General features: G+C 42.7%; 1 protein-coding gene across 1 annotated transcript; it reads right to left on the bottom strand.

The window, feature by feature from the left end:
• Positions 1 to 14,925: 14,925 nt before the first annotated feature.
• OSR1 (odd-skipped related transcription factor 1) lies at positions 14,926 to 22,160 on the bottom strand. Its single transcript, XM_042822359.1, has 3 exons — positions 22,116 to 22,160; positions 16,004 to 16,696; positions 14,926 to 15,473 (listed from the first exon to the last, which is right to left on the bottom strand). Exons 2-3 carry the CDS (start codon positions 16,648 to 16,650, stop codon positions 15,338 to 15,340), a joined length of 783 nt encoding a protein of 260 aa, XP_042678293.1. The 5' UTR covers positions 16,651 to 16,696; positions 22,116 to 22,160; the 3' UTR covers positions 14,926 to 15,337.
• Positions 22,161 to 22,382: the final 222 nt, after the last annotated feature.

Genomic DNA, 22,382 nt, shown 5'->3' with positions numbered 1-22,382 from the left:
TTATTAAATCTGGGCTCAGCCATGTCTTAACAGCCTGAAAGAGGAGGGAACCATGTTTCAACTATTTCTTACTATATAGAAACAAGAGATTCCTCTCCTGCTTCTCAGCTATTCACTTAGCAATAATGCATTCAGACTCAGGGCGTAGAGCAAAGTTCCAGGTTTCGGACAGACTTCAGTGGTGATGTAACACATCACAGTTCCACAAAAGCTTCAGACTTCATTTGTTCAACCCCTTTGACCATACTTCTGAGAAAATTGGGAAATCCCAAAACCGGCTTTCAAACAAGTATTCAGATGGACAGATTTATGGCATCTAGCTAGGTAGAGGGAAAAAAAAAAAAAAAAAAAAAAAGAATAACTGGATAAGTAACATTAGAGTCCAAGTCTATATAAAAGAAAACTGTTGAATGCAAGACAGCAAATCTGCCTGGAAAGAAGAAAGCTAAGTTTCCTGTAAACCAGTTCTTCTAGAAATTAGGAGCAGTGGAAGGAGCCTCTGCTTAATAGAGTGAGACAAAGACTTTTCCAGATATTGTCTTGTGAGTAACTTGTTCTTTGAGACAGTGGCATATATTTCTTGTTCTATGTTTTATATTCCAAGAAGACATTCCCTTTTTTCTTGTATCCCATCAACTTTGGAAGCCTCTACTCCATGGTACTTCATTGGCCTATTCCCACAACCTTGCCATATTGCTAGAGATGAGACTCAAAAAGAAGCTTCCTCTAGGCTTATTTTTTGCACGAGGCTGTGAAAGTCAGGATGATTAACTTTCTGAGGTATACTGTCCATTCAGACATCACAAACAGTTGAAACAATTGCATCCCTAACACTGCAATTTCTTTAATAACATATGAGTTACGACGTTGTCACAGTAGAAGTTTTAATGGTTTGTTTTAACCATATATTCGTAAGTTCCAGTTGGCTTCACAGTAATAGAGCAATCCCTGGCCCTCTTTAAATGCTGGCTCAGATGTAGCTTCAGAATCGTGTTATCTAAAGACCTATTTGCTCTATCAGTTACGAACAGTTCAGATGTAACCTTCAAACTATATATGTTGCTGTTCTGATCTATCCAAGACATTAGTGCTAGATTCTCTGGAACTCAAACCTCTAGTCTGCTATTTACAGTAGGGTAAAGCAATAAATTCACATATGCAAAATGTAACTCATGTTCCAGCCAGCCTTCACAGACATTGTGGCTACAGAATACAAATAAAAATTAAAGTAGAATGTTTCTTATTTACATATAATATAGATGAGCATATGAATATATGGATATAGAATATATGAATATATATATGTGTGTGCGTATATCAATAAATATAAAAGCTTGTAGTGAAAATTCCATTGATATTAAAGTATTTTATCTCTTATTTTCAAACTGCGTTTTGGAACAAAGTCCTGGATGTGGATATTGACTAAAGAAATTCTGAAATATTCAGATTTGACTTTAAACCCTTCAGCATGATCATGAGTTTTGCTAACAGGTGCTGTTAGCTATTTATTTGACCCTTGCAAGGCATTCATTGATCTGTGTCTGGAAATAAAACAAAGTAAGATGTTTCTCTTCTAATTTGCTGCCATGAGTTAAGCAACCAAACACCACCTAACTAACGTGTGAGTGCAGTAATCCAAGCTCTTCCACTGCTGCAGACTCTTATTCTAAAAGCTGTACCTCCTCCTGCCAAAAGACCCCTTTCTGTAATTCCCCAGTTTCACAAGAATAAGGGCATGATGCAAATATGTTCAAGTCCAACTTGAATCTGACTCAGTTGGAATACGAGAAGAGAATAAACTGCCACCCACACAGTTTGAAAGCAGGAAATAAAATCCAATTGTTTCATTTATGTATATTTATTTCAAGTATCTGCATTGTCTGTCACCAGAAAGTGGGTATCTGTGGTACTCTGGGGAAAACTGTGCAGTTTATTTTGAATAGAAATATCCTTTTGATTTTTTCATTAATTAATATCTTTTAGCCAATATTTCCATCAATTTTGCTGGAACAAATATTCAGAGACATTGGATTTGAAGAACACATATGTAAGTATTTGTGGAACCCTAAACTGCAAAAATATTCATTGGAACTATTGCTCACACATCTGATCAGGAAAAAGGAATAGTGCCAGGCAGTCAGTCCAACCAGTGATAGTTTGAAAAGCAAATATTGGCTGTCTACAAACAATTTACATAGCAAACACCATCTGGACAACATAAGCAGCTTAATACTTTCAAATAGCAAATACTGTTCATTAGTTTGACTAATTTAATGTTATGCTTAAAATAAATTCTGAATATACTTTTCAATTTCTCAACTTTTGCCATCCTTTGGCTCCAGTCAGAAATAAACACTGAGCCAACAAGTATGTGGCTTGATATGCTGCAGGTACAGAAACATCAATAGTAAATGGAAACAGTGGATAGACTGAACAGAGTTGTGATTCATTTTCCTGCTGAACCTGGATCACAAGTGCTATTGATTTACACATCTCTTCAAGGCACTACATGTAGAACACTATCTTCAGGTGGGCAGATATGTGACCATTATTACCATGAGCTGTTTCCACAATGAAGAGATTTTTTTAAAAATCAAGAAAAACAGCAAATTCTCCTCCAATAAATCATTCCTGACTTCACTTCAGTAGAATACGTGGAAGAGTTAAATCCTAAATTAACCTCTTCCACTACTTGGTCAGCATCTGGGGGGACTAATCCTTCCCAAGATTTAAAATATCATGAAACTATCCATTAGACAGCTGTAAAACCACTAACCTTCACCACTTAAACTAGGAGTTCCCCACACTTCACATAAATGCAGCCAGGGAGAATCGTAGAATCATAGAACGGTTTGGGCTGGAAAGGGCCCAAAGGATCATCAAGTTCCAACCTTCCTGCCACAGATAGCGTTGCCAGCCACTAGACCAAGTAGTAGATCAGATTGCCCAGGGCCTCATCCAACCTGGCCTTGAACATCTCCAGGGGCAGAGCATCCATAACCTTTCTGGGCAGTCTGTTCCAGCACCTCACCATGCAGACACCTGTTCATATGTGCATATTCAGGAGAAATTCCTATCATCATCAATGCTGATTTCAAGATTGTCATGTATTATCAACAGGACTAGGTAATTCCTGACACCAGCACTATAAAAAAAAACAAAAAATTGATGCATATAATTTTGAAAATGCCTCACTTAGAATATCTTAATCACCTTCCAGTGTGCAAGCATGTTGGCTTTTCAGACTACTACACAAGCTCGTAAAGAGTGATATGGTCAGTAATGCAACTCAGTTTATATCTTAAGACTTCCAACAAGAGTAAATAAAAAATAAAGATTTAAAAAAAAAAAAAAAAAAAAGAGAGAGAAAGAAAGCAGAAAAAAAAAAAACCCTAAAATAATGAAATGAGCTTTAATTGAAGCACTGCTGCTTCAAAATTAATCAATATTGCAGAATATTGCAGAATTCACTTAATTTGATCATTGATTAGAACCCTGGTTGGATTCTTAGACTTAAGAAGAAAAACCATCCAAACTTTTTAATCAGAAGTATCAAGAGACAGGTTAAAATTCAGGATAAGTTGATTTAGATGCCCTTTTTATGTCTACAGGAGGAAATACGAGAGTATTTTTCATAGCGCTTAAATCTCCAAATTGTAGTGAATAATTTCAACATAAATACTCTTAACTATATTTCTGCATATCCTTTTCTTCATTTCTATTGTGTTTTCTGTTTCTATAAATATGCAAATTGTTTCTACATACACATTTCAACCTTTCTGCAAACCACTCACTTTTGATCTGTTTCATAAGATACGTTACCTGTGTTCCAAGAAGTTATTCTGCAATGAGCTTTTGGCCATGAATTAGAAAAGCAGCTTTTTTTTAGGACTAACGTTAAGGCATTTCTTGCTATATTAAATCAAATGTTTTTAATTTCATGGTTTTGTTCTTTCATATCTAGAGAACAAATAAAAGAGAAGGCAGGGCAGGGGGGAAAGTCTCCTCTGAAAATCCTCACTCATCACATGTAAAAATAAAATACTATTCATAACAAGCACTGCTATCTTTTGTGGTCGATTGAGATTTTCAATTACCAGTTCAAGCTAATAACAAATAAGCTTCCTTTCCTCAAACAAACCTTCCTCAAAACAAGGGACAGCATGGGAAGAAAACAGCGTCTGTGACCTGTCAGAATTCTGCAACTGTTTTCATTTTCAACAGTCTTAATGGAGAGTACAAGAGAGTATATAGGAGTTGTAATGACAGTGAGGTACAAAGCTTTCCACGGTTCAATTCAGTTTCTGAATTTTATACTGGCATAAAATCCAAGTGCAGGAACTCAAAAAATGGGTGGTATTACTTCTCGTACCCCTACTTGACACCAGGGCTAATTAATCTTTTGCGATACTGCACCTTTCTTTCTCTATAATTAGGTTCTCGTTACAGCAGTTGCGTGTTGTTGACTCATAAGGCTGAATGTCTGATTTAGGATTTGAGTCCAATATTAGAGCTGCTGTGCCACAGTTACCTCAGCAGAGTGTGAATGATGCTGAATGCCCACATGCTTTTATATTAGTAAATCTGTGGCATATATTTATTCATAACAAGACTGTCTTGTTGACCTAGTTTGCTCATTAAATTAAGGGAGGTTGGAGAACCTAAAAAGAAAATCCTAGAGAGAATTCACTTCTGTGCCTACTTGGTTAGATCACTAAGTCCTTTTACTTTCATTTCTTTTCTCCCGGCTGAATAACAGGATGAATTTGTTTTAGATTATTTTCCTATTAGCTAAAATTTCCCAGAGGTTCCTGGTATTTGCATTCAGCTATTTTGGTAGCAGATATAACTTTGCACTGAATACACCATCTACTGAAATGATGAAGTCGTAAGGAAATCAGATACATGTTCCTTACAGATGTTTGACCTAAGGCATACTGGAGTTGCCAAATCCACCTTTGGGTCACACTCTTCTCCATCTGGAGATCCATAAACATTGGGCCAAATGAAAAGAGTGATTTATAAACTGGGTAGCCCTACTAAAGTCAACTAGCAATCTTGAATTTAAGTGCCAAAATCAGTACTGTAAGTGCTAAGAACTTGCAGCCAACAGACTTCACTTGGGACTTTCTGGCACGCTATCCCGAACACTGGGACACCATTAGCTTGGTGCTTACATGGTAAATTTAGAGTTTGGCTTTGGAGTACTGACTCCTAAATCTATATTCACACCTCCAGGTTTAGCCAATCATCTCTTGATCATTTGTCTTCCATATTCTCTTCAGTAGCAGGAACAGCTCACAGAAATACAGCAGGACTGCACACATTTACAGCCAGAATGTCTGATTGGTTGCTTGGCCTTCGGGTTGCAGGCAAATAAGCTTTCATGGATAGCTTTTTTCACTTGTTTACAGCTCAGTCCCTTCTGATGTAACAATTTGTTCCCAAAGGACTGCCAGCAGTGACAAGAGCTTTGCCTTGATGAGCAACTTTATATATGTTCCTTTTCCTTTAGCAAGATCTCCACCCAAAGGAACCTGCATACTACATTCTTGGAGAACAAAATAGTATGTGACATCCACTTGGGACTGAAAAATTTATCTCATGAACTTGACAGGCAACCGTACTGTAGATGTTTTTCCTTTATGATCATACTCAGAAGTCATAAAATTCCCAGTAAATATAAGATCTCACTTTAAAAAAAAAAAAAAAAAAAAAAAGAAATTTTTAAAATGTAATTTTCCAGAGAACAAAGGAGGAGACTCCAAGAGTCACAAAGTCTTTGAGTAAATGGCACCAAGCACTGAGTCCCCCCTGTTGATGTTTTATTTAGATTACAGTTTTTTTCAGAAAGTTAGTCTTATTTCCGTAATGTGATAATCAGGCTGATACCCATTAAATGGAAAGGTTCTGTTCCAGGATGAAGTACTCCATCTGCTTTATCTTCCCTTTTTCCTCAACTGATGTAGTTTATTTCATTATGCTTGATAAATTACATATTTGATTAGGCACATTGGAAAGTCAAGAAAGCTCTGAGCCTTCCATTTAAACTCTTCCTTTGTGATGCAGGAGAAAGGGAACTTGACGAAAACACTCTGTCACTGGATGTTCTTCCTTTCCCTTTTCAAAAACTCATTTTTCCTTTTTGCAGCACTTTGAAATAGGCTTATTAATCCGTTGAGGGAAATAAACAGCTGGAAGTAAACATTTCCCAACTGCTGGAGAAACACTAACTGTTTCCTAAGCTGTATCCAAGTGGCCACCAAATAAATGCATAAGGGAAAACCAGTTCTTGGCCTGGATCTACATCTGTGCTAATGAAGAAGTCCACAGTAGAGGGCTAGTTGAGTCATTCTTCTTTAGCGATCACCAAATATCCAGACTCTAAATTATTTGTTGGTTGCTAAGACCAGAAGCCAAGAGTGTGCTCAGTCCTGCACATGGCAGTCTTCAACACACAGTCTAAATCTGGTATATCAACAGTGTCCAGAAACTCACTCGATGATCAATAGACAACCAGCAATGCTCTTGGTTAGTGGTGCAAGCCAGAGCTGTTTGTAAAGTGTTGAAGAAGATATTTTCCAAGAGACCTGTGTTTTAAAGAAGAATCTGAAAAAGAACACACAATAGGCACCACAAAAATTAACCAGCACTTCCAAGGAAGTCAATGAAAGTCATTCTCAAAAGTGTGTGGATTCCATATTTTATACCCACTCTGCCATAGATTATGTACTTCCTAAGAATGCTGATATAAGCCAAAAAACAGTCGTGTTGGGAAACAGATAAGAAGAAGAACCTATAAGCATGGACAATATATATTGCAAATAATAAAAAAATTACCATTTGAAGGGGAAAATAAATAATTATTTTGGGTGCAATAAGGAACTTCTGTAAAATTCAGATCAATAAATTCTGAAATAAAAATGCATCCAGTCCAATTAGCTGTCTATGCTCAGTTGAAATGAAACCCACTGCACATGAAAAAAGTCCATCGTGAAGACCTCCTGATAGTGCAGCCAGACACATTATGAACATTTTCCAGTCATACCAGATCAGGGTCAGACTGGAAGATTCAGCAGCATGTGGCTGCAGGTGGTCTCTGTACACAGATGAGACAACCAGCACAGAAGTCTATGTGATAGAGATGGCTGTGCACTGACCTGAAGCCCTGAAGTGGCCTCAGCAGCCTATGCAAGCTTGGAAAGAAATGTGGATAGGTGCTATTTGTGAGGGCTGAGTGTGGAATTAATAAGAGGGGAAAGTGCCTGGAAGAGAATTTTACCGAGCAGAGGAAAAGTCTAATTCCCTACAAAGTTATGTACCACTGGCATTCTGCTTAGCGTGTTCCTTCCTCTGGGCATGTATCTGACCAGCCTTATATAAGGCTGTGGTGGGTAACAAAGGTCTACAAGGGTCATGAAAATGCTCATCATTATGTATTGGGAAGTTTTCTCCTCTACCCTCTGAAACCATATCTGAGACTTTTTTTGTGACCAAGTGGAGGAAGTAAGAAAGAAAAAAATCAAGTTGGAATAGAATCAATGGGTCCAATGTTGTGACAAATAAAACTTCAGCTGCAGCAACATTTGGGTAAATTAAAGAGATGCTGAAGAGTCAGAAATACAAATTAAGAAATTAGATAGGCACAGTAGCAATTCTAGCAGCACTGAAGAAGCACAAAAGGAACATGGGAAGAAGTATTAACATATGGTGATAAAAAGGAACAGTCTTAGAAATAAGGACTGAAGAATGAAAAGAGACAAACTATATTTCAGAACTCTGGTACGAGCTGATATATCCACTGGAAAGAAGACAAAGTGCTAAAATAAAACATAAATTAAATAAAGACAAAATGTGTCAGTGGGACTCGGGAATGTAGGTTCTGTGACTCCAATAAAACCAACAGTAGGCTCCATTCTCTTCTCACAGCTTCTGCTGTGAAACTAGAATAGCTCCACTTGATTCAGTCAAGCCCAGCTGCTGAAAGATTTGAACAAGCTTATAAACTCAGATGTTATTATTTCACACAAGTAATATTGAAAATCAAATGCTATTACCAGGACCAAAGAGTTAGCAAAGACAGAAAGCAAGTGGCAAACCAGGAAAATAAATATTACACTCATCCCTTGAGAAACAGTTGAGGTGCCTCTTGGAATCACAGCACACGTTAGGACTAACAGTTCAAGTTGACACTTTCCTTGTGAGACAAAATAAGAACATACAATCAATAGACCTTGTAAGTTGGGTAACTGATTAGTAGTAACAAACTCTGTATACAGACAGTAATCATTGTCATTGATGAAATTGTTGCTTTGTTTTGTTTTTTAACAGCTACTTTGTTAGGAATATATATATATAATATGTATATATATGTATAATGCTAGCAGAAATATTTTATAAATGTAGTGCAATACTAGACTCAAGTAAAACTACCAAAACAGAAAAAATCCAGACATTTTTGCTAAACCATATGCTTCACTGATAAAATGAAGGCATACTGCCAACTAATATTTACCAATTATCTCTTGCTTCTATAATCAATAAAACTGAATAAATATATATGCACATATGTATGTATGTATTGGTGTATGTATGTATGTTTACGTACTTTCAAATTCTGATATATTTCCTCAGAGTTTATCAAGAGTATCCCTGTATATTCTTCTTGAACTAATTTCTCTGTACTTTTCAGTATTGAGTCTTGATTCTGAAACAACTCAAACAAACAAAGAAACAAACAAAAGGCATTAGAAAGTTGACAGAAAGAATGTACAAAAAAGAATATACTCAGACAAGTGCTCATATGGATCATTTGATATATCATTAAATATAGAAAGATCCATCTGAGAAATAGGATACAATCTCTTAGTTTAGTGACAGCAACCATCACTGAAAGGTTTTATCAACAGAAGTAGAAAATTTATTTTCCCTTGGATCTTGTAAATCAAGAAATAGATCTCTGCTAAAGACTGCTCTGGTGCAACCATGAACAACTTCTATTGTTCATTCACAGAAGAGAAAAACCTAATGCCTCCCAGTACACAAACCATGTTGTGAAAGTCTGGATATTTTTAAATTATTGGCATGTGCATGCAGAAGATCAAGAGTATTCTGTTGCTCATGTAAGAATAAATCAGTGACCAATCATGCTGTCACCTTTGTCATCTTTCCAAGCTTTCCATTTGCCTGTGGTCATCTCCCATTCAAAAATGCAATACCAATGAAAATGCAATGCTAACAAAAATAGATCAGATCTTGGTATGCACTAAGAGGTCTTAAATAGTGTACTTTGTCCAAGGGATAATGGATTTATATTTGAAAATCATTCAAAGGTCACATACAGAAGAATGGATCTTACCTCATTTGAGTCATCTAAGGCTTAGGCAACAGCTCTAAGCAATTTTGCATTCCTCATACTGTCAACAGAGAGAGGGGCCCTCCCAAGGAAGATTCCCCAATTCTAAAACTACGGCTTTAGAGTTCCTCTCATCTACCTTGGTGGAGGAAGGGACATCCCTTTTGGTAATTTCCCATGTTCTCATCAAGTGTAGCTGACAGTGGAAATATATAGTACCAGTGAGCTGTCTAAGGGGGGATGTGAACTGGAAGTGGCACAACTGTATGACTATGACATGAATTCTAGAATAACTATGCCCAATGAAGGGTAGAACCAAACAACTCCATCACAGTACCATGCTGAAACTTGCAAGTTTTGTGCTAATATTTACACAGAGTGCTGCCCTGTGTTGTGTAAACACATCTGCTGGGTACCCATGGCACATTGCTGCATGGAGCAGTATGAACAAATACAACATTTTGTTGAAAACTGCCAGTATTTTGGGGTGGCTGAGACAGTTTTTTTATGTTCAACTGGATGCTGAGCACATTTCAGATGATAGTCTTAAAGGAAATTGTCTTAAACTGAGACGGGGGAGATTTAGGTTAGATATTAGGAGGAAGTTTTTCACACAGAGGGTGGTGACACACTGGAACAGGTTGCCCAAGGAGGTTGTGGATGCCCCATCCCTGGAGGCATTCAAGGCCAGGCTGGATGTGGCTCTGGGCAGCCTGGTCTGGCAGTTGGCAACCATGCACATAGCAGGGGGTTGAAACCAGATGATCATTGTGGTCCTTTTCAACACAGGCCATTCTATGATTCTATGATCCTTAAGTTTAAATGAGATAAATCCAACTGTGCAAAACAGGTCAACAACTTAGCTTGTATCTCCACATCAGAAATGATACTTAGCAAGACAAGGAACGCTTCCTTCACTGCTGCAGATCTCTGGGCAGTTAAATACGCAAGTGGCCAAACTCAGTCATTGTAAAACTCAATTGACTTCATTCAAAAAGCTCCTATAAAGATCAGTGATGTCATTGGAGTCCTACTAGGGGTGATTTTGGCCCATGCCATTCTTCCTATATAGTCACTGGATAAGAATGTAGGGAAGAAATGTGTGCTGGGCTGTAGGACTGCATCTCTCAACAAATCTGCCAGGACTGAAAAGGAGTTACACATGAATATAAACTTGTCTTGCACGCTCTATTATATCTTCCAGGTCAGCCACTACTTTCAGCTGCCCAGGTATGAATTGGCATAGCTCCTCTTGCTTCAGTAGGATTGAGAAAGAGTTTATACAAGAATATGTCAGGCCACATGGGAGCAAAGGGAGCAACATTCTCCCCATTTTGCAGATGACAAAAACAAAACAGGGAGCTGATGTGGTTTGCTTCATCTCACAGGTGGTGACAGAGGTAGAAAAGGTATTGAAAGTCAAGAACTTTCAGCTCCTGACCACTTAGGCCTCGTATTCCTGTGATATATATTTGTAATTTCCCCCTCCCCATCTCCCTTCTCCCTGCCACAACCCCATCAGCATTTTCTGTTGCCACACAACTGGGAAGCTAGGATTAATCCATCCCCGGGGAAATGGGATTAATATACAACTCATGTGGAACCTTTAAAAACCCAATGATTTGTGGTCCCCTTCTCAGACACATATGTATTCCACAGCTGAAAAGTCAGTGTTCACTGTTCCAGTACACATTCTGAAAAAGGCTTTTGCTCTCTTCCATGAATGTACACTATGAAGACCCCATTTGACACACTTTCTTCCTGAATCCAAAAGAAGAGCAGACTGTGTAGAATCAGGCCCTTGCAGAGCAACAGTTTATGGGCAGAAAAAGAATGACTGGAATGCAAAGGAAAAAAAAAGAAAAGGGGGGGAATGAAAGAGAGAGATGTGCCAAGACATCTTTACATTTTCTCCTGTAACTGGTAGTGGTTAAAAAAAGAAGATAGAAAATGGGGTTTCCCTTGCAAATCTTGCAGTAACAGACAACCATGCCCTGGTTTTCACTCTTGCAAACTCCCGTTCAGTGATTCTTTTTCTGATGAAAATGCAAAATTCAAAGCAACTGTGGAAACAGAATCAACTCTCAGTTGGCAGACAGAGGCCTAAGTAAATTTTATTCACTGCATGATTGTCAAATTAAAACACATGCAAAGAGAAAAGAAAAGGGGAGATAATTGATCATTTTAATTATTTGTGATCCTGATTCTAAAGGCACATCTCCCATATATTTCTCTTCATTTATTCTAGGGTTAGTAGGAGTTATCTCTTCTGGCCGTCATGAATCACTGCACTGATATTGCCTAGCAAAACACAAAACACTGGAAGAAATAGGCAAACTATTCACCAGTGCAGCTGAGAATGTGACCAGAGTGATAGCCTTTGTTTGCACGCAGTAGAAAGTGGCCTTCTGGGAAGAGGAAATGGACACACATCTACATTTAGTGTAAATGATGTTAAGAGGCTGTGTGTGCATCCTGTGCTTGGTATGCCTATGCAGTTTTAATACATCTGTAATTCTGATTATGACAGTTCTGGTGTGTTGTTTTTGGGGTTTGTTGTTTTTGTTGTTGTTGTTGTTGTTGTTTTATTGCACATAAAAATACATGTCCAGGGAAATTCTTGGCAGGCACATGAGCAGGCTTCAGCTATACAAATGAAATGCTTCTCATGCCCAGCTGGGAGGAGTGGCTTATCCACCTCACGACCCCGCGGTTACAATGGTTCCCAGGGCTGCCGCGGTTTCTTACCTCTCCACGGGTGTTTCGTTATCCTGGTGTTAAAGAGATGATGGTGTGACCGTGGGAAAGCCTCAGCGAAGTGACCCTCCCTGCGTTCCCTCCTCCCTCCCTTCGGACCCGACTCGGAGGGCCGCCTCGTAGTCACGATCCTTAAAATACTGACTCCGAGCGACAGAGCCCTTCGCTTTCCCATATCGCTGCCGGACCCCGCGTGCGTGCCGCTGCCTTTTCTTGCTGCATAAGTGACGCGAAGAGATTGCAGGGAGAAGGGGGGGAGGGAGCTCAGCGGGGGCCTTCTCTCTGTATCTCCCTTTAGAAGAAAGGAGAACGGCGGGGGTTGGGGTGAGCTGCTTCTCCTGGCAGCCAGCGCCGTGGCAGTGCCCGGAGCTGCGCACCCCTCCTCGGAGAGGCGCTCAGCGTCGCGCATCCGAGCCGGCAGCGCCGTTCGCCGGCGGCAGGAGGAGTCCGCTAGGAGAGCCGGCGGGCGCGAGTGCCTTTATCCAAGGGAAGCTCCGCAGGCACCGGCTGGCGCGGCGGAGAGGCGGCCGCTCCCGCTGTGCTTTGTGCAAACCCTTCGGGGACCGAACACATTGCAAATTGCACGCTCCCCCACCCTCCCTCCGATACACGAGAGAACGTGGCCCGACTCGGTTCGGCAAAGAGCGAATGGTTTTCTGCTCAGGATTCCCCTGGGGAGCGCCGCGCACATCACCGCGCTCGACTCATGGTGGCTGCTATTCGTTGTCGGAGCCGATTCCGGCTTCCTACAGGTTTGGGGTGATTCCCCCTTCACAAACTCCTTGCTTATTCCGAACAGTTGGTTCTCAGATGCCTTTTAAGACAAAACCAAAAGCCTTTGCGCGGATTGGAAAGCGGACGGCGATGGGAAGAGAAGCAAAAGCGAGCTGGCTTCCGACTCGGGTTCCCACAGCCTCCAGAACTAGATGTGCCATCTCGGCACACTGTGCTTCGCAATGGCCTTTCTGTGCTGAAGGTGGACTCTGCAACCCGTCTTACAAGTGCATCTAAATTAGCTACGATGTGCTCGAGTCGGTGTCCAATTAAAATAATACCAGTAATAATGATAAAATAAAAAGCTGGGAGAGAAGTTTCTTTCCCCTCTCCCCTCCTTACGTTAAGAGAATTAGAACCACAACTTTTCTCCTGTCGCAGATAGGATTCCTTGACCAAATAAAGAAATATCTTCTTAAAGCGGAGCGGGGAAGGGGGAAAGAAACCGCTTTGGATGGGGCGGATAGCGGGGTCTGGCACCCGAGCTTCGGAAACGCGAGAGGAGGTCCGCTGTTACTTCGGACGTGTCACCGTGCTCATGTGCAAGACGCTTCTCTTATCTCGGGACTCTGCCTTGTGACGAGAGTGGAGGCTTAGGCTTTGCCGAGCAGACGGGAGAGAACGACCAGAGGCTCTTCAAAGGCTCAGGGGGATGCCCCCGCTCTGCGCTCTCTCCCCCGTCTCGATCCAAAGCGGTTTCGCTGTGGAATAAACATCTCTGATCTAAGACAGCTGCTGGGAATCTATGGCCGCCCCCAAGAAGGGTGAAGATGCGACTGAAAAATGCCCCAATTCCCGACAAGTGAAGGGAAGTGGGTGCGAAGGCCGCTCTGCCTGCTGCGCCTTCGGGCTGTGTAAGCGCTAACAGTTCGCCCATTATTCATCTGATTTGTGTCATAACACCTCTGACACCTCGTCTTATCAGCTAATACCTAAGATTCAGTTACCCAAGACGATTTTTTTTTTTTTTCCACCCCAGCAGCATAATGATTTGACACCCCACGGATCTGTTCGCTTTTGTGAGCCTTTACCAAAAAAAAAAAAAAAAAAAGGGGGGGGGGGGGGGGGCGGAGGGGGTAGAAAAAAAAGGAGAGGGAAAACGTCTGGGTAAAGATCCTGAGCTTCCGAGGTCGTTAGAAATAAGCGCTGAGGAAATACTGAGATCACTTAGGAAAACAAAAAAAAGTTCTGAATACTGACAGAGGCGGTTTGATGGGGAAGAGACTCGAAACCAAATGAACACATAGGTAATCCGTGCAGACTTGCCTGTAAAATAACGATTTATTTTAATACTTAAAAAACAAAACAAAACAAAACAAAAAAAAACAAAAAACCACACACAATCCAGTGATAAATGTCAATTACCAATAATCAGCATAAAGTGCCAAACAGCCATACAACTTTTTTTTTTTTTTTTTTTTTTTTTTTCCTTTTAATAAACAAAACTTACTGGAATGTCTCTTAATTTGAATACACTGTTCAGAAAGCCAGCATTTTAGAAAAATACGCTCTCAGGTTGAGATTTGTTCCTTCTCATCAGGACGCACGAAGTACCACGCAGACCACGTTGTGCACAGTTTGATGCATTGCCGTCTTTCTTCCCTTTGCCTTTATTTTTCATTTTTAAATAAGTCCACAAGTGACAAACCTCCTCGCAGCATGCTTAGACCACAAGGCAAAAAGAAAGGTCTCCACGTCCCAAGGACGCTGATTTGTCCCAACACCGGGGACCCTCAGGTTTAAGTCCTGGATTCATTTTCCAGCACGTTATAGGACTCCTCACTCAAGGCATCTACGATCATTTCCAAAAGTTATTTTTCTTCTTTCAAGAAGACAAAGTAGCAAACAAGATTTGTGAGTTGCCCTTCTCCTTGTCCTGCTGGTGCTATGATGAGAAACCAACATTGCAGTTCTTAACCATCTTCTGGAATTCTCTGTATTTCCTGAAGTGTAAAAATAATAAGCTTTATACAGAAAAAAAAAAAAAAAAAATAAAAAAAAAAAAAATAAAAAAAAAAAATTTAAAAAAAATTTTTTTTTTTTTTTTTTTTTTTTTTTTAAGTAATACTTTTGGAAGTTATGAGTTGGGAGGGGTTAAGGGGGATCTGCTGGGATTTTTTTGTGAGGGATTTTTTTGGGGGGGTATTGTAGGTTTTTGTTTGGTTTTTAAGGAGATTTCTGTCCGACACGTGAGCACCACCTTTTGGCATAAAGTTTATCTAAGCCACACATCTAGCACTTTCTGTGTCATTCATGCATGTTTTAAACGCCAAGTAATCTTTTCATCCACAATTTAAGAAGTGAGCTTCTTGGGGAGAATTTGCTCTTTCTAAAGTACAAACAAATAAAAAAAAAATGCAAAGTTCTGTGCTCCCATCCTGACAGTTTTGTTTCTGTTCTGGTTTTGGTGTAAAATCTGAAGGGCAGGAAAAGTTCATAGAAGTCGGAGCTTCAGCACTTAAGTTTGGCAGGTTTCAGTTCCTTTACTTGCGTGTGCAGTGTCTTGTGGACAGCTAGTGTTCTGGACTGGCAAAATCCTTTCCCACATTCTTGACACTTAAAAGGCTTTTCTTTAGAATGGATATATCTAGGAAGAGAAAAACAATCAAGATGTCAGAAACAACTGGCCTGAACTCAGCACTGATAGAAAACACCCCAGAGATTTTTACAGCTACCACTAAGACCAAGAGTGCCGGAATGCAACACTCTGGCAATCAGCTTTATGTATGTGGGCAATAAGAGAGGGGTGCTAGAGGCACACAAGGGTCTTCTGTAGGGATAAAGTATTTCTGACTAACTTCAGGATCACAAGGCTGCCTGTCTTCACAGAGTGATCACAAAGGTAAAGGCTACGGGGATGCGAGCAGAAAATGAAAATGTCTGTGGAAGCTGAGGAGATTGTACAGGCATCTTTGTAGGGTGGATAGGTTTAACAGGCTTCTCCTACAAGTGAGTGATCTGAGCTTCCCTACCAGCACTGAATAAAGAACTTAGGATGAGCAGTGCTGCCCAGCTGGGGACACTGCCTTTCTTAAAAGTATGACTGCTTTATGACTGTAGGTGGGTTACCAGGAAAGCACAGATACACAAGAAAAATGAACAGGAGAAGAACTTTACCTGTGGTCTCTCAGGTGATCTTGTCTTCTGAAGGCCTTATGGCATATGTCGCATGTGTAGGGCCGTTCATCAGTGTGGGTTCTTTCATGGATCAAAAGGTTGTACGACTTGGTGAAGTGCCTGCCACAGAATTTACACACAAATTCCTTCTTGGTTTTGGATGGTAACCTTCCCCGGGTAGGTTTCTTCTCAGGAGAGAGTTTAGTCACCTCAAGCAAAGACCCCAGCCCTGGCGGGGAGCCCTGGCTATCCACCTGTCCCAGTTTAGAGTGGTCCTCTTGTGTGGCAGCCACTGCTAGGTTGGCAAAATCAAAGCGGGGTTTAGCTTTGAGGGTCATGTTAGCAGCCTCTTGCTTGGGCTGGATGACATGTGGGAAGAGTGGGAAGGTGGGCAGCTGGAACCGTGCATCCACCAGGCTCGATACGCTGGGCACTTTGGAGAAGGAGGAACGGGGCAGATGCATGGCCGGGTAGCCCAAAGTCCACTGGTGCAGGTGTACGGCGTGCAGGGCGCTGAAGCCATAGAGGTTGGAGAGGTGGTCAGAAGGCACAGCGGGCAGCCCGTTGAATGCTTGCAAGAAGGAGTAGTTGGTAAGCTGGAGGGAAGGATGGATAGGCACTGGGGCCGGCAGAGTCTTACTTCCCATGGTGGCCACTTAGGAGGAGGATCTTGGGAACAGGGGAGGAAAAGATCTGGAAAAAAAAGAGAAAAAAAAAAAAAAAAAAGATGTGGGGAGAAGAAAGAGAGATGGATTTATATAAAGTTAATAGCAAAAGGAATTTCTCACTTCGTTTCTTATTAATGCCCCTCTACAAAGACGCAGGAGGAGATTGTCTTGGAGTTGGAGCTTGGAGAATTCTGATCATCTCTTGACTGCAAATGTATCCACATGGATCTCCAGAATCTCCTTCTCCCGATCCCTCACACAGCAACATCATGCTCCATCCACAGACATTTCCCTCCCCCCCACCTAAACAACAGCATCCATGTGCCAAGAGTGCCCCTGATGACGGACAGCGAGCAGATAGCTATCAGCCCTTCTCAGCCTTTCTAAAATGATGGGATACTGTTCATTCAGTCTGCCCTCCAAAACTGCCTTCAGCCCTCACTGCTGAGGAGGTGTGGGATTGAGTTTCAGAGAGCTTGCTACTCCAGGTCGCTCACCTCTTCATGGTCTGCCCTCAGCCCTCTGAATCTGGGCTTGTTGGGTACTCAGAACTGCTCATACTCCCTCATTCAAACAGATAATGCCCTAATGCCCTTAAAGTTTGTTGGTTGTTCTTTTTTTTTTTTTTTTAAGCAACAACAGCAAGAAAAAAAAACCAACTCCCTCTACATACCACAAAAAGAAATGTGAAAAGGCTGCATCTGGGTGACAAAACTTCACTGCCATTTGCTCTCTCTACAGGGAAGTGCCTGGCTTCCAGCCCATATCCCAGTCTAGGCAATTGCTTAATTAAAGCCCTTCACAAGGGAAAAAGACAAGGGCTGGAGGGACTATTCCCGTGCAGACACCCAGCCCACCAGCTGCAGGGCCACAGTCCTTCTCCAGGCTGAGTGCCACCACTTTGCTCTGCATTTCAGGGTGCTGCCAAGCCCCCAGCCTCTCCTCCAGGCCAGATCCCTTCTCATTCCATCCTACAATATGGAGGGGAAAATGCTAACAGACAGCAATAGGGAGGCACATCTGGCCCTGCCTGCAAACTGAGCCCTCAGCACTGTCAACCATTTGGCAGGAGATGCCTCCGTAGGGTTGGCAGTGGGGATAGAGCTTCTCCTCTTTGTGTTGTGAGAGAGCACCCAGAGCTTTTGGAGGCATTGTAGCCCTGCACCCCAAGGATCCTCTTTGTTCCTACAGCTTGTAGGTTCTTCTCACTCCACCCAGAAAATCCCACTCTGGGATTTTCTCTCAGAGAGAATCCTTTCCCTTAGGATCTCCATAGAGTGCACATAGAGTACTCCTAAGATCACCATAGGATCTACATAGAGTCCTGTAAGGTGTTCTTAAAGGGCTCCTGAGTCCCTTAAGGATTCCCACAAGGTTCACGCAGGGTCTCAACAGGGCCCTATGGCATTCCCATGTGAAGAATGAAGCTTCTTGGAGAAAAAGAAGCAGCAAAGTGCTGCAGAGCATTAATTGCCCTCCTGATCTGGGGAGACAAGGGAACAGGAGGCACACTGGTGGCCAAAGGGGTCTAAGGACCAGGGAAACAAATCTGATTTATACGTGGGCAGTTGCCCGGAGCGAGATGCTGCGGATGGGAGGGTGTGAGAGTGAGAATGTTACTCTGAGCAGCTCTCTATGCCAGGTCCACCTTTCACACCACTCTACATAAATCAGCGGCAGGAAGAGAGAGCCAAACCGTAGAGGAATTCCATCGCAATGACCCAGAATAAGAGAGGGTGAGATTTTGCTTTTTGGCTTCCCCGCCTCTCCCCCATCCCTTCCCCAAATTGCAGGATTCATTTTGCATAGTGGCTGATTTCAGAACCAACACGTTGAATCCTCCTCCCTCTCCTCTTTGTTTTATTTATTTATTTCTTTAACTATTTAGGGCTGGCGATCCAACGGGACCGTTGTATCCTTCGGCTGGGGAAGAGCTTTTCTTGTTCTTAGCGCTGCCCTCACGCTAAGGCATGTCCTCTCCCCAGCACAAATGCCTCCAGCGATGACCCCCGAGAACAAAACAAACGGAAAACCCTCTGGTCCGGGTACCTGCAGTGTCTGTTTCTGTTCATCACAACGGCTCTGCGTCTATTTTCCTGGCTGGGTACTCCCAGATCCCTCAAGCATGCAACATGCAATTGCAAAAGGAGTGAGTTTCTGGGCTTACTCAACTGCCTTACTTTGGATTCACAGAAAACATTTAATCTGGAATAAGAAAGCACTAATCTGCTATGCGGATTTGTACTGGTTGTTGCCGACAAAATTAATAATAACAATAATAAGTCTGTTTCTATTTTCCCAAAGAAGAAGGGGACAGAAGCCAAGGAGAAATGCAGCGCAGTGGCAATACCATCCATTGCCCTCGCGGTTGTTTTTTGTTTGCTGGAACAGTTCTGTTTCAGGAAAATAGAAGAGTAAAAAAGGAGAAATAGGAAAAAAAAATAAATAAGAAAAAAAGAGGGGGAGGGGGGAGGGAGGGGGAATGGGAGACGAGATAGAAGAAGCAAACGGGAGGTGGGAGCAGAGCGTTCACGTTACTACGAGTTTCTTGGCCCTTTTCCAGCAATGTAAGCTACACTTCTGCTCTGTTGCGACCGGGGACGGACAGAAGCACAGACGGAGCGCAGAGCATTTCATAGTGAGGTCCCTTCTTTTGGGACATCAAAGCGCGTCCCAGCGCGGTGACTCCGCTCTCCCGCACACAGATCACCGTTTCTTTGATTTCTGTGTCACCTCCACCTTTCCTTCTGTTCCGTGTAAACAGATCTTATCAGGCCTTTTATTATTATTATTATTATTATTTCCTTCAGAAGATCCCACGAGCGCTTTGCTTCAATTCCCCCAACCGTAATAAAACAGTGCGAGGGTTTTGTTTTCTTTTTTAATTCTAACACGGAGTCGCTCGGTGAAGTAATTGAGACCAAACCACCGTGTTCTGCCTGAAACAAAACCCACTCGTGCCAAGATAAATTTATCCTGCACAAATAGGATCATAAACTTGAAAGCCTACATCTGCCTCCAGTTTTCTTACCCTTTGTCCTGTTTGAAGATACCGTAATGCTATTGTCCAGTTGCCATTGTTTTAAGACCGTTGCAAACCTTCCAAACTAAATTCTACCTCTCCTATGCGAAAATAATAATAATAATAATAATAATAATAATAAATAAAAAGGAAAGTAAGGAAAAGAAAAAGGAAAAACGGAGCCGGTTACACAGCGAGAAGCGAAATTAAATGGATTTTGAAGTAACCCCGTGGCCAGGCGATATTTTTTCCTTTCTACCTTGAATTATCAATTTCCGATGTGCCCTTTGAAAGGGGTATTTGTTATATTAAATACCTGACCATAAATAATGAGTTTTGTTAATTAGTTCCACATGGGAGAGCGGCGGAGGTAAATTGCCCTGAGAACGTTGCTTATTTTTACAAACATGATAAAGTAGCGGGCATAAAACGCTGCATTCTTGGGATAGCCACAAACTGGACCAGGTTCATCTGTCAGGAAAAGTCGCCGCTTTCTGATCCCTTTCAGGTCCGGCATTGAGGTCCTCTCGGCTCTATCGCGCCTCTTGTGCGGCGTTTTGCCACCGGGTCTCCTCTGCTTCGTCCCTCTGCGGGACGAAGCTTTTCCTTCCTATCAGTTTAAGCGAGAAAATGGAGCTTACAACTGTATCTGTATTTGGGAAAGTAACTAGAAATTGAATGAAACGGCCCTTTGGCTCCCCATTACCCGAACGTTGTGCTCCGGGGGAATAAAGAGCATTGTTCAGCGCAGATTGATTCGAAGTATTAATGAAGTGTGCAGAATCTATTAAAGCGGGTTTATTCGCGGCTAATTGAGCGTGAAAGAGTTAATTGCTAACATTAATGAGCACTGGAAGGGCTCAGTCAGCATGTGCCTTGGATATCTCCGCTCGATCCTTATAAAATCATCATTCACATTTTATCACGAAATCGGTGTTGACAAGTTTCGCCAGACCACCACCGCGAACGCTGATGAATGCGGTGGATTTCAGCCTCGCGATAATAATACGAAGCGGGGTTCGACCGCGGTTCCCCGGGGGCAGCTTTCCACCCACCCCCCCCCCCCCCCAAAGTGACACAAACTCTCCATCCTTTGGGCCTTTGCGGGCGGAGCGCAGCCCCACGCGGGCAGTGGGCGCGGGGGGGTCCGTGGGGCGGCCCCGCTGTGCGCTCCCTACAGAAGTGTTTAGGTTGCTTTGGGAGTTCTCGGTGTTGTTAAAACACCCCTCCACACACACACACACACACACCACGCGTGTCTAAAAGCCCCCATACAGGAGTCAGTCGGGATTTCTCCCCCGAGAGAAACGCCCTTCCTCTCTCCCGGTTGCAAGCGGCGTTTCTGCCCTCCGTACCCCTCCGCTCCCGCGGGGTCGGGGGTTAAACCCTTCGGGGTGACACCGTCGGGGCACAGCCCTGGCACCGGCCGAGAGTGGTTCAGCCCTCTTCGACCGCCCGGCGCAGCGCCGGGCACAACGCGTTGGGGCCGCTCCTCTCCCGAGCGCAGTGCAACTTTGGGGACGGCCCTTTGATTTCTTTTCTAAGCGGGTTTCGGACGTGCTAAGCCTGAGCCCACTGTGCACCTGTCCGAGACACGGCTCTCACCCCCCGCCCTGCTTACGTTACCCCCGCAGATTTCTGCTGAGCTGCAATACGCCCGATTTTCAGTAGTTTCCTTCCCCAAAAGCCAGAAATAACAACTATGTTCTAATCCTCGGCTTTGCAAGGACACTTCATAGGCTCGGCCTCGAGGGGAGCCCAGTTTCTCCCTACACTGAACTTGTTTTGGTCCGTCCAGACAGTTATAAACATCGGATTCATTTCTGTTATGGCCTTGGAGAGAAACTGAACGGTTCTCAGAGCCTGGAACTCGAAAAGTTGAGCAGAAAAGAAAGAGAGAGAAAAAGAGAAAAAGAAAAAAAAAGATAGAAAAAGAAAAGAAGAAAGAGAAAAAGAGAAAGAAAGTAAGAAAGTAAGAAAGTAAGAAAGAGAAAAAAGAAATAAAAGGACAGACGAGAGAGCAGAGAAGCCGAGCGTTCAAACCCATAAAGTACTATCAGACCTCTGGATTGCTCTCGTTGTGTCATTTTTAGCTTGGATTAAAAACACGGCTCTCCACGAGGGTGGATAAACGGCCCAGAGAGGGGAAAGCAAACCTTTAAATAGCATCAGAACACCGAGCCCCGTGTGCGGGCTGCCCCAGCCCTCCGCCCGCCCTGGGGAGAGCGTCCTCCTCACGTGAGCTGCAATGTCCCCAATGCCGCTGCACCATCCGGAGTGGATGGGGAGGGTGAGGAGAGAGGGAAGGAAAGAAAGAAAGAAAGGCGAGAGGGAGAGAAAAGGTGTTTGGATCGACGAACGTGACCCCGAGACTTGGCTAAAAACAAAATAACAAACGAAATGAATTGTTCTTTTTATTTACCTAATCCCGATCTGTGCTCCACCGCTGGCAGCAGTTAAAAGATCCCGGGCTAAATCGGAGTTGGTGAAATAAAATAATAACGAGGAAAAATGAAAAAAATTAAAAATAAATAAAAGAAAAAAAAAAAATAAATAAAAAAAGAAGAAAAAAAAAAAAGCGGGGCCGTGGGTCAGTGCCTCCACCGGCCTCGGGGGCACAGCTCCGTCCCCACACCCACCCCACCGCTCTCCACGGCCGGGCCGAGCCGGGCCAGGTGTCCAGGTGCTG

This window comes from Centrocercus urophasianus, unplaced genomic scaffold (genome assembly GCF_019232065.1).
Source record: "Centrocercus urophasianus isolate 14NV4802_14NV808 unplaced genomic scaffold, USGS_Curo_1.0 seq_10, whole genome shotgun sequence".
Taxonomy (NCBI): domain Eukaryota; kingdom Metazoa; phylum Chordata; class Aves; order Galliformes; family Phasianidae; genus Centrocercus; species Centrocercus urophasianus.
Note: the sequence above shows the minus strand (reverse complement) of the source record. Positions and strands in the feature narration are given on the sequence as shown.